The following is an 18649-nucleotide window of genomic DNA, read 5'->3' on the forward strand; positions in this document are numbered from 1 at the left end:
ATCTCCCTACGACAGGTGACAGCCATCACGGGAAGTGCGGAGTACTGTGAACAGCATGTTGCCTACGCCTGCCGAATATCTCGACTGCTCAATACGCCAGGTAAAGAGAACATTGGTGTTTGTATGTTAATTGTTGTGTACATCTGAGAATATTTTAAGGATCTGTTTCTATTGGACAATACTGTAGTATCCTTTCCAACAAAGACACAGCAATTTAGGCATCTGGAGAGAGAAAATGGCAATAATATGTTATCTTCTCTTTCCCCTTCCCAGTGTTTGTTATTGATGAATGTCCATTTAGGTGTTGCTAGATTGTTTAGCCGATTCTTATTAGCATTATGGCTACACGTGAAGAATACTCTTATCTATTTGATTTGGCAAGTGTTTCACGAGATGTGAAGGCAAGCTGACGTACATTAGACAGCGACAAGCTGACGTACATTAGACAACGACAAGCTGACGTACATTAGACAGCGACAAGCTGACGTACATTAGACAGCTTGTCTGTAACGGCTTTCCTCTTCCTCTTCATCAGAAGAGGAGGAGCATGGATTGAACCAAGACGCAGCGTTGTGATAAGACATGATATTTAATAAACAAAACAGAAAACACGACGAACACTTGAATAATTACAAAACAATAAAACGATGTAGACAGACCTGGACGACGAACTTACATGAAACACGAAGAACGCATGAACAGGAAAAATGACTACATAAAACGAACGAACAAACAAAACCGAAAACAGTCCCGTGTGGCGTAACATACACAGACACTGACACAGGAGACAACCACCCACAACAATCAATGTGAAAACACCTACCTTAATATGGCTCTCAATTAGAGGAAATGAAAACCACCTGCCTCTAATTGAGAGCCATATCAGGTCACCCTATAACCAACATAGAAACACATAACATAGACTACCCACCCAAACTCACGCCCTGACCGTCAAACACATACAAAATAACAGAAAACCGGTCAGGAACGTGACATAACCCCCCCCTCAAGGTGCGTACTCCGAACGCACCACCAAAAGTCTAGGGGAGGGTCTGGGTGGGCGTCTGACCACGGTGGTGGCTCAGGCTCTGGGCGAGGTCCCCACCCCACCATAGTCAATCCCAGCTTACGTCTCCCCCTTAGAATGACCACCCTCATATTACACCCACTTAATTTAACTGGTAACTTTAAGATAAGGGGCAGCACCGGGACAAGGGGCAGCCCCGGGATAAGGTAGCTCAGGACAGAGATATAGCTCAGGACAGAGAGGTAGGTCAGGATAGAGAGGTAGGTCAGGATAGAGGGGCAACTCCGGACTGAAGGGCAGCTCCGGACAGAGAGACAGCTCTGGACTGAGGGGCAGTTCTGGATAAATGACCGCTCTGGGCTGAGGGGCAGCTCATGACTGGCTGACGGTTCTGGACGCTCATGGCTAGCTGACGGCTCTGGACGCTCATGGCTGGCTGACGGCTCTGGACGCTCATGGCTGGCTGACGGCTCTGGACGCTCATGGCTGGCTGACGGCTCTGGACGCTCATGGCTGGCTGACGGCTCTGGACGCTCATGGCTGGCTGACGGCTCTGGACGCTCATGGCTGGCTGACGGCTCTGGACGCTCATGGCTGGCTGACGGCTCTGGACGCTCATGGCTGGCTGACGGCTCTGGACGCTCATGGCTGGTTGGCGGCTCTGGCAGATCCTGTCTGGTTGGCGGCTCTGGCAGATCCTGTCTGGTTGGCGGCTCTGGCAGATCCTGTCTGGTTGGCGGCTCTGGCAGATCCTGTCTGGTTGGCGGCTCTGGCAGATCCTGTCTGGTTGGCGGCTCTGGCAGATCCTGTCTGGTTGGCGGCTCTGGCAGATCCTGTCTGGTTGGCGGCTCTGGCAGATCCTGTCTGGTTGGCGGCTCTGGCAGATCCTGACTGACGAACGGCTCTAGCGGCTCCTGACTGACTAACGGCTCTGACGGCTCGGGACAGACGGGCGGCTCTAATGGCTCGGGACAGACGGATGGCTCAGACGGCACGGGACAGACGGATGGCTCAGACGGCACTGGGCAGACGGATGGCTCAGATAGCGCTGGGGAGACGGATGGCTCAGATGGCGCTGGGGAGACGGATGGCTCAGATGGCGCTGGGGAGACGGATGGCTCAGATGGCGCTGGGGAGACGGATGGCTCAGATGGCGCTGGGGAGACGGATGGCTCAGATGGCGCTGGGGAGACGGATGGCTCAGATGGCGCTGGGGAGACGGATGGCTCTGGCCGGATGAGGCGCACTGTAGGCCTGGTGCGTGGTGCCGGAACTGGAGGCACCGGGCTAAGGACACGCACCTTCAGGCTAGTGCGGGGAGCAGGGACAGGGCACACTGACCTCTCGAAGCGCACTATAGGCCTGGTGCGTGGTACCGGCACTGGTGGTACCGGGCTAAGGGCACGCACCTCAGGGCGAGTGCGGGGAGAAGGAACAGTGCGTACAGGGCTCTGGAGACGCACAGGTGGCTTAGTGCGTGGTGCCGGAACTGGAGGCACTGGGCTGGAGACACGCACCATAGGGAGAGTGCGTGGAGGAGGAACAGGGCTCTGGAGACGCACAGGAAGCCTGGTGCGTGGTGTAGGCACTGGTGGTACTGGGCTGGGGCGGGGAGGTGGCGCCGGAAATACCGGACCGTGCAGGCGTACTGGCTCCCTTGAGCATTGAGCCTGCCCAACCTTACCTGGCTGAATGCTCCCCGTCGCCCGACCAGTGCGGGGAGGTGGAATAACCCGCACCGGGCTATGTAGGCGAACCGGGGACACCATGCGTAAGGCTGGTGCCATGTAAGCCGGCCCGAGGAGACGTACTGGTGGCCAGATATGTAGGGCCGGCTTCATGACATCCGGCTCAACGCTCAATCTAGCCCTACCAGTGCGGGGAGGTGGAATAACCCGCACCGGGCTATGCACACGTACAGGAGACACCGTGCGCTCTACTGCGTAACACGGTGTCTGCCCGTACTCCCGCTCTCCACGGTTAGCCTGAGAAGTGGGCGCAGGTCTCCTACCTGCCCTTGGCCCACTACCTCTTAGCCCCCCCCCAAGAAATTTTTGGGGTTTCTTCATGGGCTTCCGTGCTAGCCGCGTACCTTCATAACTCCGGTCTTGAGCTTGATTCTCCGGCTTCCAGCCACGTCTCCTTGCTGCCTCCTCATACCACCGCTCCTGGGCTCTCGCTGCTTCCATCTCCTCACGAGCGCGGCGATATTCCCCAATATGAGCCCAGTGTCCTTTTCCCTCCAATACTTCTTCCCATGTCCAGGATTCCTGTTTCCTAGGCCACTGCTCGAACTCACGCTGCTTGGTTCTGGTTCGGTGGGTGGTTCTGTAACGGCTTTCCTCTTCCTCTTCATCCGAAGAGGAGGAGCATGGATTGAACCAAGACGCAGCGTTGTGATAAGACATGATATTTAATAAACAAAACAGAAAACACGACGAACACTTGAATAATTACAAAACAATAAAACGATGTAGACAGACCTGGACGACGAACTTACATGAAACACGAAGAACGCATGAACAGGAAAAATGACTACATAAAACGAACGAACAAACAAAACCGAAAACAGTCCCGTGTGGCGTAACATACACAGACACTGACACAGGAGACAACCACCCACAACAATCAATGTGAAAACACCTACCTTAATATGGCTCTCAATTAGAGGAAATGAAAACCACCTGCCTCTAATTGAGAGCCATATCAGGTCACCCTATAACCAACATAGAAACACATAACATAGACTACCCACCCAAACTCACGCCCTGACCGTCAAACACATACAAAATAACAGAAAACCGGTCAGGAACGTGACATTGTCTCTGTCGTACATTAGACAGCTTGTCTCTGTCGTACATTAGACAGCGACAAGCTGACGTACATTAGACAGCTTGTCTCTGTCGTACATTAGACAGCGACAAGCTGGCGTACATTAGACAGCGACAAGCTGGCGTACATTAGACAGCGACACAGCAGTTGTCATCCCTTGTCATTACTCATAGAATTGAGCCAAGCGTTTATTGCAGTGGCTCTGAGGAATACTACCTGTGATAAATGGAACTGGTTTATTCCCTTAAGCCAACCGTAGGGAATATTAAAACTGAAATTCCATGACAGCCACAGAACCTAAAAGCTTGCCAGTTTCTTCCAACAATGTAGTGTTTTATTTTTGACCTTGTTTGATTTTTATCTCATCTGGCGTTATCAAGCAACAGCCCGTTCCCCCTGAGGGTCCATAGAGTTCTGAGCCTGAGGTTTTGTTAGCAGCAGGGTAGCCCCAGCTCCCAGCCTCTAGAGTAGACACTGATTTGTGCATCACTTGGTGTATATGTGCAGCATAACAAGCTTTCATCATGTCCTTTGGATGTGTTAGGATCTGAGACAGGGGCCTGACTGACTGGAGACGTTGACAGATAAAACCCACACATTATTAGTGTTCTGGTGAGCTCTGTACACCTTGCTGCTCGACAGCCGTTTAGCATGGTGAAAGGGAGCGTGTTGGTTGGCAGGATCAGTGAGCTGAAAGAGACGAGGAGTCAGAAATTCCTGGTCAGAGCTGCTGGTCGGTGGTAGTACCTCTCCCTCATTTGGTAGTCTTATTGTGTTGTCCCCAGTGGTGCCCATTCATCCAGTATTGAGGAATAGAAGCTTACTTTACCTCCCAGTATCACCGCTGCTGGTTTGTCTCTCTCCCCTTAGCCTGTTTCCCTTCTCATCACCATAAAGAACCTGAATTATTGATTACTCTATAACCAGGGAATACCCACAACCCCACAATGGTCCATACCGCTCCCCTCAATCTCTCTATCCACCCTCCTCTCTCCATCCACCCCCCTCTCTCTGTCTCTCTCCATCTCCCTCTCTTCACCCCCCCTGCCCTGCATGTGGACCAGTGTGGAACATGGGTACCTTGCAGGGGAACAGCCTGTGTAACAGCCTTTGTTCTCTCCCTAGAGCCTCACCGCCTCACTCTGTGTCCCCTTGGCTTTTACTGAAACATTTTAGCCGATTTCTGAGGCATGTGATGAACAGACCACCCCTGTGGCTAGAAACAGCAGTCCCATTGTCCTTCCACTATTATTTCCCCATTGATGCAAACGTTGCGTTAATATTTCACTGTCAGTGGCTTGATACCGGACCCCTTCAATAATGTACTACCAGCCAATTATTATTTTTCATAAAATTATTATTTGTCATTCACTGGAGGGCAAATTCAGCCAGGTGCTGCTGATAAGTAACAATGACAAGATGGAAAATGGCAAATTAAATTATATTTTCTTGTCTTTCCCAAATTACCGTTGTGTAAACATTGTTTTTTCCCACTGCTTATTGTTAAGCATGCCTGTTGTTTGACTACTTGAAATTCAAAAGCATAATTCACATTGTAAACAGCAATACACAAGAGTTGTTCAGAGATCCCACAGTAGTCCGTATGACTACACAAGCATGGTGGAGTTGTTGAACAAGAACAAATGCCCTGGGGAGTGTTTGTCTTGATAAATGATCTTGTTTGTCCATCTATACAAACAGACATTTCCACTTGATGTGATTCCTCACACCAGTTATTTTCCCGTTCCTTAGAGCAAGTCATTTTTGATTACCTGGAGTGCTGAATAACACTATCGGTCTGTGCTGCTGTTGGTGTGGGGGTGGAACAGGATGAATAGCTGATTAATAGACCACATAGCTTGTCTCAATCAATAAAAAAGTAAATTGTCAAATAGAGTGAAGGAAAATGGATCAGCTGGTTACACTTGTCTAAGGATCTAAACATAGGACTGCACATAACATAAGCAGTATATGACCTCTGACGTATTCATCAATATGCATCAATAGCCTCTTCATCTCAGTTTCAAGGCTATTTGCCATGCGAGTTTGACATCAACAAAGGTAGCATGTTATTGTCTGTGTACCAGTAGAGAAGAGTACATTTAAAAAAACTGCTTAGACTATCTATGGTCATTTGTTTACTGTAGATATACACAAATATTGTAGCATGATGCTTATGTATTGAGTATGTTGTTGTTTTGGTATGTTCTGTGCTGATTCATGTTGTTGTTATTTTGCAGAGGGATCTCCATTTACATGGTGGGTTGGCAGGGCCAATGAGAAGCATTTTTACTGGGGTGGTTCAGGCCCAGGGATCCAGAAGTGTGCCTGTGGAATCGAGAGGAACTGCACCGACCCCAAGTACTACTGCAACTGTGACGCTGATCAAACACGGTGGTGAGTGACTGAACAAGACCATAGATTCGATGTTACCGTATTAAAACGTAGTTTTATAATCTAGTTATCCTGAAATGTCATCCATGAAATGAATCAAGACGTAATACATTGTAGCACAAAGCAAATGTTACAATCTTACTGTTGTGCCTTTTGTAGTGAAAATATTCCTCTGTACCTCACATATTTGATTTATTTTTTATTTAGGAGAGAGGACGCTGGTCTTCTGGTGTATAAAGACCATTTGCCTGTGAGTCAGGTGGTGGTTGGTGACACTAATCGTGCTGGCTCTGAGGCTAAATTGACTGTGGGTCCACTGCGTTGTCAAGGAGATGGTGAGTTTGTTATAATTTACACACCTATGGTAGTATTTTGGGCCATTATTCTCTGCTTTGTATGACTAGAATGCACAATCAGTGATGTGGATAGGCAACACACTGAGTGATTCATGTTTCCTGTCTGTTTCCCAGGTAACTACTGGAACGCAGCATCCTTCAACACGCCTGCATCATACCTGCACTTCCCTACCTTCCAAGGAGAGACCAGTGCTGACATCTCTTTCTATTTCAAGACTTCCTCCTCTTATGGCGTCTTTCTGGAGAACCTTGGCAACGCTGACTTCATCCGCCTGGAACTAAAAGGTGAGTATACCACTACTCAGTAACAGGTCGATATACACTACCTGCAGACTTATATTATGGATGTGTGTCTGTGCAGTTCCATATCAAAGCTCTGGGTCCACATCTGCAAAAAATTATCCCATTACAATATATAATGTATAGATGCAGTATAAATTCAGTGGTTTTGGACAGTGTTGGTAAGGCTTATTCACAGTAGATATCGACTTTGACTTTCCACTATATAAAAAGGATCTTGTCTGTCTTGTGGCCACAAAACAAGAATCTCGTGTTCCTACTAAAAACAAACCCCCAGCCACTAAGCAATTGTCACCTGCCATGTTCCCTGTGAGCTACCATTCAGTTCTTAGTACAGCTCCTCAGTCAACTCTTGGGGACTGTAACAAGATGGTAAATTGAATTTTGGGGGACAAGTGTGTGTGTACTGTAGAGTCTCAGTCTGAGAACATTGTGAAGGTGAAACCTCCCAAGGTACCTCTAGGGCTCTCCATAAAGGCTGCCATCCATCTCATCGATCGCAGTCCATACTTCTCTCAGCTTATATTCAACTTCAGTGCTTTAGAAATCTCCACTTAGAAATGGCTGGAAGTCAGTATTAACTTAAAGTTCACCAGCACAGTGGGAACCCTGTTTGGAAATGGTATTGTTAGATGAAATTGGTTTCCAGTGACATTTAAGCATGATTTGTGAGCTAGTGGGAGAGCAGTTTCCTTCCGCTGGGAAAGATCAATGGTCAGAAATATCTTTGAGCTCCTTCCGTCGCCTCAGAACCCATTGTTATTGTTTCTGACCCTTTTTCTCTGGCAGGTTTGAAGCTTTACTGACGCCATCTTTTGGTGCAATGCGTTGACAATATTTGAGCAGTATTATTAGTGATTCAGTTGCTCTGAAGAAACACGGTCTCTTCTTTGGAGACAGAGACAGACAATATTCTGTAAAAAAAACATTTCATATTTAATATTTTCCCCCCATTTTAATATTCACAAGGTATAGTATTAGTCTGCCAAGGGAAATGGATTTACTAAGCCTCTGGTGAGCTTTTGTATTTTAAACAGTTTTAAACACTCTTGAGTACTGGTACACATTAGAATTTCTCTTTAGAGCTTGGCACTGGCAGTTGTTTTAATGAGACTTGGCTCCACTCCAAAATTCCTCTGAGCTTCAGAATGTTATCTGACAGTCCTGCAGGCCAAGCATCTGCTCTGAACAGGTGGATCTGTGATTGACAAGGCTCCCCCATGTCATCTCCACAGCTTCAGTACATGCTCTGAATGGAGAACAAATGCAGTCAGACAGCTCCCTTTATTATAGATCTATTGAGTCGGTTGGGAAATAAAATCAAATAATGATTCTCCCAATGTGGTCCAGGGTGAGACCCCTGGTAAGTGGAAAAGAGCTCAATCACAATCGCTGTGAAATCTCATTACTCGATGGCAGCCTGGAGTCTGTGATTTATGTGGATTAAGCAATCGGACAGGGTGTTGGGTGATTAGACTAGTTGTCAGTATGTAACGTACGTCTCTGTAGAATTGGACCCAACAGGGGGTATGATGATACCTGTCAACAGGGTTTCAATAAAGTAAATGATGATAGAGGGGGGAAATGAGAGAACTGTGTCGTTGTGAAAGGGAGAGCTATCTCTCACTGCTCCCTGAAGTATTTGTCTGCGTTACGCATTTTTAAGTGTTAGCTGATAGGTACTTGTCAAATACACATCTAGAAAGTGATCAGTTTTTCAGAGCTGTGAATTATACATAGTGTCATTTCATTTTTATTTTGAAGTCATCATGATTTCAACAAGAATATTTCAAATCATCATGATTTCAACAGCAAAGGAAATTATATAACAGTTTCCTTCGCATTCATGGGAAAAGTCAACACTGTATGTAAGCAAACTTTCCATTTCGGTAAAAATGCTTGTTAGCTTTTCAACCACTCCGAAACAGACCAAGGTCTTTCAAATCTCCTGTATAGCACAAGCCTAATCCTTGTTTCAAAAACTACCTCCTTGACACATTTCCACCTCTTAATTCAGTTGTTTCTCACCAAAAATTACTTACTTAGACTCTTACTTACTTATCCTCTTTGTGCCCACCTGCTCATAAGGCAGAAACAAGACCTCTCCACTTCTGACGATCCAAAGCATGTTTGGCAGCACCCAAAACCTTATCTAACTCCTTGCCCTTTCTCCCCTCCTGCCCAGCTGCCACGGTTGTGTCCTTCTCTTTTGATGTGGGCAACGGTCTGGTGGAGCTGAGTGTGAGGTCGTCCACTCCTCTTAATGATGACCAGTGGCACAGGGTGGTGGCTGAGCGCAATGTGAAGGAAGCTGTGCTGCAGCTGGATGGGCACTACAAGGAGGTTCGCCCTGCACCCCCACAGGGTCACACCCGCCTGGAGCTATACAGCCAGCTCTACGTGGGTAAGATATCCTGCCTACCTGCCTCCCACCACATAGCGTAATGATGATCCGGGTTTATATGTCTATGTGGGTTAGACTACTGCTGCTCAGCTCATGGTGTTATGACCCGACTTATACAGGCTGCACTGTTGGATACAGGCCCACGCAGTATTCACATTGCACACAACAACAATGTCAAAAGGTATAAGGATGTCAATTCAACAACTTCAACAACTAAAAAAAAACTTGAGTTTAGGATGAGTTTACCTGTTTGTTTGTTTTTTGTTTTTTTACCAGAAGTGTACTTTGTAACATAAGTTGTTGTAAACCAAAATACCTAATACAACTTCTTGTCATAAACGTTATCATTCAGGTGCATCAGGTGGCCAGAGGGGGTTCCTAGGATGTATCCGTGCCCTGAAGATGAACGGTGTGACCCTTGACCTGGAAGAGAGGGCGAAGGTCACCCCAGGGGTTAAGCCTGGCTGCTCTGGCCACTGCACCAGCTATGGGCAGCACTGCAGAAACGGTGGCAAGTGCATGGAGAAATACAACGGTTACTCATGCGACTGCACCTTGACTGCCTATGATGGGCCCTTCTGCACTGAAGGTAAAATACAGTCATGTGAGAGAATAGTAACTCTGAATATGTCCGGGTATTTTTTTTTTCAACTTTACACTGTGGTTCAACTATAACTTTACACGGTGCTTTAGGGAGGCTAATATCGATTCGCTTATCAATCTCTCAAACTTATGCTGATGTTTTGTTTTGCTGCCAAATGTCTCCTGTGTGTATCAGATGTGGGCGGCTACTTTGAGAGTGGAACACTCGTTCGTTACGACTTCCTTCCCAAGAGGGGCCTTCCAGCCATCAGGGATGTGAAGAGCCTGTCTCCCTTGCTACCCACAGAGGGCAACCTGACCCAGGAGGAGCTGGTGTTCAGCTTCAGCACCTCCAACGCCCCCAGCATCCTGGTCTACATCAGCTCCAGGACCCAGGACTACCTGGCTGTGGTGCTCAGACACAATGGTGAGAGAAACTGCTCAAAGGATTTGAAATGCTTGAAAGAACAAGAGAGCAACCCTGGCCGTCCGTTTATAGGGTTTGAAACGCTTGGAGGGTGAAGTTAATGGCTCGGTCAGCAAAGAACCACAGAATGTACTGTAAATTAGCTCAATAGCTAATTATATAGTGCAACACACAGGTTGGGCATGGTCCCAGGCACATACATATTTCACTGAAAAAGCAGAAAGAGAGAGTGATAGTCAATTTAGTATTTGGCAATGTAAAGCGTCATTTAAAATACAATTTCCACTTGAGTTTGATACTCTTACCATGTTACTAAGCCTATCAGAATATGGACTGACAACCATATGAATTACGATGGTGATGGAACATTAGGACTGACTGTCCATTCCATCTGCCTCTGTCAGGAACACTTCAGATCCGCTACAGCCTGGGAGGCCTGAGGGAGCCGTTCACCATCGACCTGGACCAGCGCAACATGGCCAACGGGCAGCCTCACCACATCAACATCTCCAGGCTGGAGAAGAACATACGGCTGCAGGTAATAATAATGAGAACAGTAATGTGGTTTTATGTCTCTATATAGCACTTTTCAGCTGCAGGTCCAGTATGACCCTAGTGTTCCCCTGTCATAAAGGGTGATCTAACACACAGTGGGATTTGCTGAAGTCATGAAATTCAAAAAAATATGTTTTATTTCCTTTCAGACTACGTTAGGCCGCAGGTAAAAATCATACCAATGATGTAGCTTTATTTAAAGAACAATTTTCATCAAGCAGTTGAAAGGTTGGACTTTAATGTTCTACTTGTCCCAGGGAGGGCACTGCTCTCAGTGGGAGATTTGCTGACGTCATGAAATACAACAAAATACAACCTTTCCCTGTCCTCTGACTACATTAGGCTGATTGATAGCTACATAGATAAAGCACTTCATTAAGGAGTTGAAAGGTAGGACTCTAGTGCTCTCAGGAGGGGAGGACACCACTCTGAGAGTGTGCTGTCCTCTCAGACTGCATTAGGCTGTTGACACACCTGACCCACCTTGTCTGTGGAGATGGTTTTTAGTGCATTGTGCTATTAGCACAGTTTTTTTCTTTGTGTATCTTATTTGGCCAATGAATGATACTGTACACTGGCATCAGCTCGGATTTTCAGAAAGATACTCTCTAAAATCTACCACTAGGGGGCAGTAATAACAATACAGTACAGCTGAACTGGGTTTATAACTGACTGTAATACATCATGATTCATGACCATATGGTATTATTTTCCAGTTGGATCATTACCCCCCAGTCAGCTACACTCTGCCTGATGACTCTGACACTCAGTTCAACCTGGTCAAGACCATATTCCTGGGGAAAGTCTTTGGTAAGTGCAGATATATTCCATGTATTACTGGAGTGCAAATATAATAAATGCCATCAGAGGTATGTGTACAGATCTCTTAGAATTCACCCCCTAAGTAATTTTAGGACTTTGGTTCTGTGTGTTCTGATAAAAAACAGAACCATAATTTGTGTTGCCCATCCGTGGCTAAAAAGTGATGAGTTCTGGTTTAGTCCAGGTGTATTAATATATGGAATGAGGGTATCAATATAGATGGTAAAGGTGATGTTGCCTTGACAGAAAATCATGTGTTGATACGAAGACATGTACATGTATTTAGTGGCCATATTGTCTAGGTCTTAATCTGACTGATGTAGTACACCTCCCCACACCACTCAGAAAAACGCAGGATAAAACGCCTGTATCATAGGACCATCAGGAACCACACCACTGCAGCACACAACACAACAGTATTCTGTAACCAGACGAGGGATGGAATAGGAACTCAAATAATGTGATGTGGCGTGGTGGGAGGGAGCAGTACTGTGTCAGCAGGAGTCAGACACCAGTACACTGGTCCTGTTCTGAGAACAGTAGAGTGCCCCATTCTGCCTGGCTGGTAAAGCCTTACGACTCCCCAGAGTGCTTTGCTGCTGCACTCTGTGAATATATTAACAACAGACCCACCGATCTATGACATCATCCTCAGGGAGGGAGGGAGCACAGAGGCCCGATCCTGATCCCCCATCTTGCACTCCTATACGCACATCCAGGTTTTCTCTGAGCCACGCGGTGAATGTATTAGCTCACTGATCCATGACATCATATTTTCTCCAATGTTTTCTCTGGTCTGGCTGTGGGGAAGGTAGGGAAAGGAGGTGGACTGAATCACTCGGGGTGCATTCATATTCAGAGCTCGTTGGCTAACCAAGGCTGCAGGCACATAGACACCCTGACAGGTACATAGACAGGCTGACAGACAGGTATACACACAGGAAAACAGACAGAGAGATTGATAGATGTATTGGCAGGAAGACAAATCAACTACTAGCTGGCAGCGAGGCAGATGCAGAGGTAAATGGACCTGGTGACTGACTGACAGACAGAGTGACGGACAGAGGGACGGACAGAGGGACGGACAGAGTGATGGACATGATCATAGACAGGTGTACAGCTGCCAGTGGTAGCTCTGGATAGAAGGTCTGCAAGGTGGAGGCAGAGCAAGCATCACTACATTCAGGGAGGACAACAGGGCAAACAGGTACTACTCTTCTGTATTTGACTAACTTGAGGTGATATAGTGTTTTGGATTACAACATAACTGTAACTACACTAAATACATAGGTATTGGGGAAACTTATTGTAAACCTTGACCTTGTGATTTGTTGTTGCAAGATTTGTTTTAGATTGGCATTTCCTATACAGGATATACTGTAGGGTAGGCCTATGTTGCTTTTAACAAACCTTGCCACTGTAGTTTTATCATTGGTTTAAGATGGTGAATTTTCTTCCTGTAGATATTGGGATGTGTTCTCAAAAGTAAAGATCATGAATGGCACAATGCATGGCTAATGTTCCAAACAGGGTGTGTTTTGTATTTTTTTTTACCCGGTGGCATATGAAACATCCTTCTTACATGTAACCTTAAAATTGTGAAATTACTCTTCTTTAGCCGCCTTTGGAGAATATTGTATTGCAGTAGAATTGGATACTTTATTTTCCCTGGTCTATTGGGAGTATATATCTGCAGTAGGAGCTTGTACAGTAGCTGCCTGTCTAATGTAGGGGGAGACTAGGGATTGGGAATACAGGATCACCAACCAGAGGCTAGATTCCAGTGAACATAAATCAAACTGGGGAGGCTTACAGTATTACAGTGTGCTGAGTAGTAGTGCATCGTGGTGGTAGACCAGTATTAAGTGGTCAGATAGCATCAGCCAGCAGCTCCACACAAGCAGAAGATGATAAAACTCTACTGTGCACTGATACACTCAAGGTCTATACATTTCACATAGGTTGACAGGGATACCATAAGGAAGAACTATCTAATCCAGAACTGCTGTTATGTTTTAAATGATTTTGTCTTGGTTTTGATCAGAAACTGGCCAGATTGACCCAGTCATCATAGAGAAGTACAACACTCCAGGGTTTGTGGGCTGTCTGTCCAGAGTTCATTTCAACAACATCGCCCCTCTGAAGGCAGCACTGAGGTCTGGCATCGTCGCCCCGGTGACCACCCAGGGCATTCTAGTGGAGTCAAACTGTGGAGCGTCTCCTCTCACGATCTCACCAATGGCTGCTGCCAACGATCCCTGGCACATGGACTCAGGTACAGTAAATCATTGTGTATCTATCTATCTCCTTTGATTGTCCAGCCAATGGAACCATTTATTCATACAGTGTCATGGGATTTGATTATATTCTTGTGGTTTTACATCTTGTTCCATCATCTTGAATACTGCATTTTTACGGTAAGCACTGTAAGGCCTTTACATTATGTATAGTAGATGAATTGTCAGTGGTCAACTGGCAGCACCAGCGGTCCACTCAGTTCTCCAAAGAGATCTGATATTTCATTATAACTTCAAGCCATTATATTTAATGGTGGTATTTTTCTTCTTCTCCAGCTATTGTACCATTTAAACCCATGTGCTGTGTAGCTCCTGTGGATAGCTCTACAGGGTGGTTATTACTGGGTCAGTGTATTGATCCTGGGTGAGCTTTTCCAGATACATGAGATATATTGCTGGGAAACACAAGATCTATCTCCTGCCTGCTCTGAGAATGGTCTGCTCTGTACTAGGGTATGAAACTCCATCTCTCAGGGACTCTCAGTGACTATGCTGTATGTTTAACCTATGGAGGCATATGTGAGGTTTCAATAGGTCAGATAAATCATTTTAGTGATACTGCTTTGGTAAGGATTAATATTAACAAGTTCAGTTGTCCTACAGCTAGGCCTAATGGAAGTAGTGGGTTGATCTTTTCAGTTATTGATTTTTACACCACTGATAGTAAAAGATGAAAAATATGAGAATAAGAGGGAGAATCCTTTTATCATTTGATCTTAGCCTTGCATAGTGCTCCAAAGGTGACAAATCAGCCTTTGTAAGCTCCCTGTGAGAGGCATCTGTGATCCCTGCCCCACTGTGTGTGTGTACATGTGTGTATGTGAAAATAACAAAAAACAAAGTCTTTCGTGAACCAGTACTTGCACTTGATTTTTCCCCTACTAGCTCTGATTTTGCTGATAGCTACTTTATTGAAGAAAAGTGTACTTACTATGACTGAGATATGTGGTTGTCCCACCTAGCTATCTTAAGATGAATGCACTAATTGTAAATCACTGGGAAGATATTTTTGATGTACCGATTCCATAGACAAGGTGTATGAGTTGATATATAAAACAACACAAGATTCAAGACTTCATGCTTTTCAGCTAAAGTTATTGCACAGAATTCTTGCCACCAACAAAAATTTGAATATTTGGGGCATACAATCATCGCAGCCCTGCAGATTTTGTTGTGAAGATATAGAATCAATAGACACTTTGTTTTGGTATTGCACTTAGGTAGCCTGTTTCTGGTCTCAGGTTCAGGAATGGCTAAAAATTCATAGCATTGATCTAAAATTTACCTTGAAATAGCATTGTTGAGAGATCTGGAGAGACCTGGTCAGTCAATTACTAATATACTAATACTCTTAGTAAAAGTATTTATCTTCAACTCGCACTCTGTGGATTCTATTCGATTAGATAGATTCAAATTGTATGTTAAACATCACAGCATAGTTGAAAGAAATATGGTGCGTAGAAATCCGAAGAGGGTGGCCAGCAGAGATAGGTGGGATGAGCTGAGGGTTGGGATGTGGAACTGGAGACAAGTGGAGTCTTTGGGTGGGGGATAGAATGGCGGTCAAGGATAAAAGTTAAAAGTCAAAACAAAACAAAAAGTAAGTTTGAATGACACTGACAGGCGTTGTTACAGCTAATGCCTGTTTGCCTGAGGTGTTTGTACACATGCATATACACACATACACTCATTCAAACGCACACACGTGCACATTCACAAACACACATGTAAATAGTGCCATACATATTCAGTTGGCCTTGCTGTTATGATTTTTGTTGTCCTTTATGTCTTGTTTTTTGCATTGTTGTTTTCTGTTTTCCTTTGTCTTTCTCTTCTCTTTTGTTCATTTTGTTGGTTGTTGATGCATTGGGTGATGGGGGGGCCGGTGTCTTGGGGGAAAGGAAATATTTTATGATTTGTTTTCTCGGGGGGGGGGGGGGGCACACAACTGTGGCGGGGCGGAGGTCTCTCGGGAAACTGTGTGTGTGGGTGGGGGGGGGGGGGGATCTTGGAGGGCTGGTGGCCTGGCAGTTGGGAGCTTAGTCCGGGAGCTGATGGGACCTGAACCAGAGAACTCATTTTTGACCTTGTGGGAGATCTGACGTGCCCTTGAGCAGGACGTTGACCCTGGTTGCTTCTGTGGGTCTCTCTGGATGGGAGTCTGTTAGATGACTAATGTAATGTAAATGTTGAGCGGCTTCACTGCAAGTAGATTATGTTTTAATATTCAATAATAATAAGAAATACAAATTTTAAACTAAGTCGCTCTGGATAAGAGCATCTGCTAAATGACTAAAATGTGTGTGTGTTTTAGGGGGGGGTTCTGCAGGATCCACTCAAATGGACTAGTGCCCACAGATGTCAGCTGAAAAGAGTAGACTGCCCCTTTTGACTCTGAGCCCACACCTACTTCCCCCATAGACTCACATACTGTGCATATACTGCATGCTATACACACAGAGTATACCAAACATTAGGAACACCTTCCTAATATTTCGTTGCGCACCCCCCCCTCCCCTTAGAACAGCTTCAATTCATCGGGGCATGGACTCTACAAGGTGTCGAAAGCATTCCAAAGGGATGTTGACTCCAATGCTTCCCACAGTTGTATCAAGTTGGCTGGATGTCCTTTGGGTGGTGGACCATTCTTCATACACACGGGAAACTATCGAGTGTGATAAACCCAGCAGCGTTGCAGTTCTTGACACAAACCTACCATACCCCGTTCAAAGGCACTTATGTTTTTTGTCTTGCTCATTCACCTTCTGAATGGCACACAATTCATGTCTCAATTCTCTCAAGGCTTAAAATCCTTCTTTAACCTGTCTCCTCCACTTCATCTACACTGATTGAAGTGGATTTAACAAGTGACATCAATAAGGGATCCTAGCTTTCAACTGGATTCACCTGGTCAGTCTGTCATGGAAATGTTTTGTATACTCAGTGTACATCTCCTGTCCTGTTTTTTTAATAGATGTCAAAGTGTGCCAGTTTACAATTGACATTCTGTTTCTGTAAAACATATGACAGCATTGACATTTTTTTTGCATTGTTGGATTATTTTGGGGTGGAGATATTTTGTAGCTGAGATTTTGTTTTTGTTTACTTTTTCAGCTGGTGCTGTATTCCCATTCAATGAGGAAAGAGTTAGCCGGGATGGAGTTGATCAGAACTCTGCAGTTATCGGAGGTGAGTTGGAGCAGTAACCAACTCGCCTACTATACAGGGTTGTTGGTGTTTTTAAAGGTCATGTTCCTCATAATGTCCGTTGTACTTGCAGGTATCATTGCTGTGGTCATCTTCACCATCCTCTGCACCCTGGTGTTCCTGATTCGCCATATGTTCCGTCACAAGGGCTCCTACCACACCAACGAGGCCAAAGGGGCAGAGTCTGCGGACTGTGCCGATGCAGCCATCATTGTCAATGACCCCGCCTTCACAGAAACCATCGATGAGAGCAAGAAGGAGTGGTTCATCTAATCGGACATTCACATTTTGGTACTGGGCAGAGGTGTGCCCATTGCTCTTCGCTGTGTGAAGGCAAGGCTTTCTTTGATGAGGGATGAATGATGTGTCATTGTGGACTAGGGAGATGTTCCCATGGACAAGATGTGTGCTTTGGCAGGCTTGTCTATAATGTACTTACATTGAGTGAGGAGTTTTGTCAACATGATATCAATCATTCACATGGAGCCATTATTTCAATGACTGCATCCACTGAACTGAGAATGGGGGAGAATAAATGATATTACTTTTGCATTACAGTTGATATGTCTTAATGATTTGAGCTTTGATTGTAGAGAGGTTTATGCCTGCATTTAGTGGGTCAAGCACAAACTGTATACTTATATTTCCTTCGCTGCCAAATGAGACCAAATGAGTTGCTTAGAGACAAGAATATCCCTACAGTTTAAAAAACACAAAACTAAATGTCACAGACATTGACATTTGATTGTATTGTAATGTGTTAATTTGATTGCACTGCAGTCCCTTTTGTATGTATAATACAATGGCATGCTTCAAGATTATGGCATCCCTTCATTGCACCATTCCACACAGTAGCACTTGTATTTTCTCACAAATGTGTATTTTGTCTCGCCAATTCTTTTTTTTGTACCAAATTATTCAGCGTGCTTTATCTGTTTTGCCCAGTCTTGCTACATGATGGTTCTTCCTGGAAAGATTGTAATCTGGTATGAGATGACAGGTTCACATTTGGGGACATTGTGACATTTGTGACTTTTGAAAGGGAATTGCTATGATATTGTTATGAAAAGGTTTATAGCACAAACAAGCATATCAGTTATAGAAATGACAATATCTGGCTTAACCCAACGTGCCTTCAGGGTTCAGCCACTTAGCCTTCTGTTTTGGACTATTTCATTATGGGCCCAATGACTGTCCCTTGAATATCTAACAATATAAATACTAAGGCCAATAGGGATGTATTTATGATCGTTACTATTTGCTAAAAGGAAAATTAAAGAACATGGCTTAAGTTCAGCTGTCTCCATGGACAGTGATACACTACAGTCGTGGCCAAAAGTTTTGAGAATGACACATTAATTTTCAAAGTTTGCTGCCTCAGTGTCTTTAGATATTTTTGTCAGATGGAATACTGAAGTATAATTACAAGCATTTCATAAGTGTCAA

General features: G+C 45.1%; 1 protein-coding gene across 1 annotated transcript in view; it reads left to right on the top strand.

Moving 5' to 3' along the window:
* LOC120055273 (contactin-associated protein-like 2) overlaps positions 1–17476 on the top strand; it is a 63425-nt gene extending 45949 nt beyond the window's left edge. Inside the window, exons 14-25 of the mRNA XM_039003158.1 lie at positions 16–100; positions 6100–6256; positions 6461–6588; positions 6724–6894; positions 9095–9313; positions 9666–9902; positions 10092–10322; positions 10727–10860; positions 11594–11687; positions 13744–13974; positions 17111–17185; positions 17277–17476. Coding sequence (XP_038859086.1) covers positions 16–100; positions 6100–6256; positions 6461–6588; positions 6724–6894; positions 9095–9313; positions 9666–9902; positions 10092–10322; positions 10727–10860; positions 11594–11687; positions 13744–13974; positions 17111–17185; positions 17277–17476 — 1962 coding nt within the window. The remainder of the gene's footprint in view (positions 1–15; positions 101–6099; positions 6257–6460; positions 6589–6723; positions 6895–9094; positions 9314–9665; positions 9903–10091; positions 10323–10726; positions 10861–11593; positions 11688–13743; positions 13975–17110; positions 17186–17276) is intronic.
* Positions 17477–18649: the final 1173 nt, after the last annotated feature.

Source organism: Salvelinus namaycush, chromosome 11 (genome assembly GCF_016432855.1).
Source record: "Salvelinus namaycush isolate Seneca chromosome 11, SaNama_1.0, whole genome shotgun sequence".
In the NCBI taxonomy this organism is placed as follows: domain Eukaryota; kingdom Metazoa; phylum Chordata; class Actinopteri; order Salmoniformes; family Salmonidae; genus Salvelinus; species Salvelinus namaycush.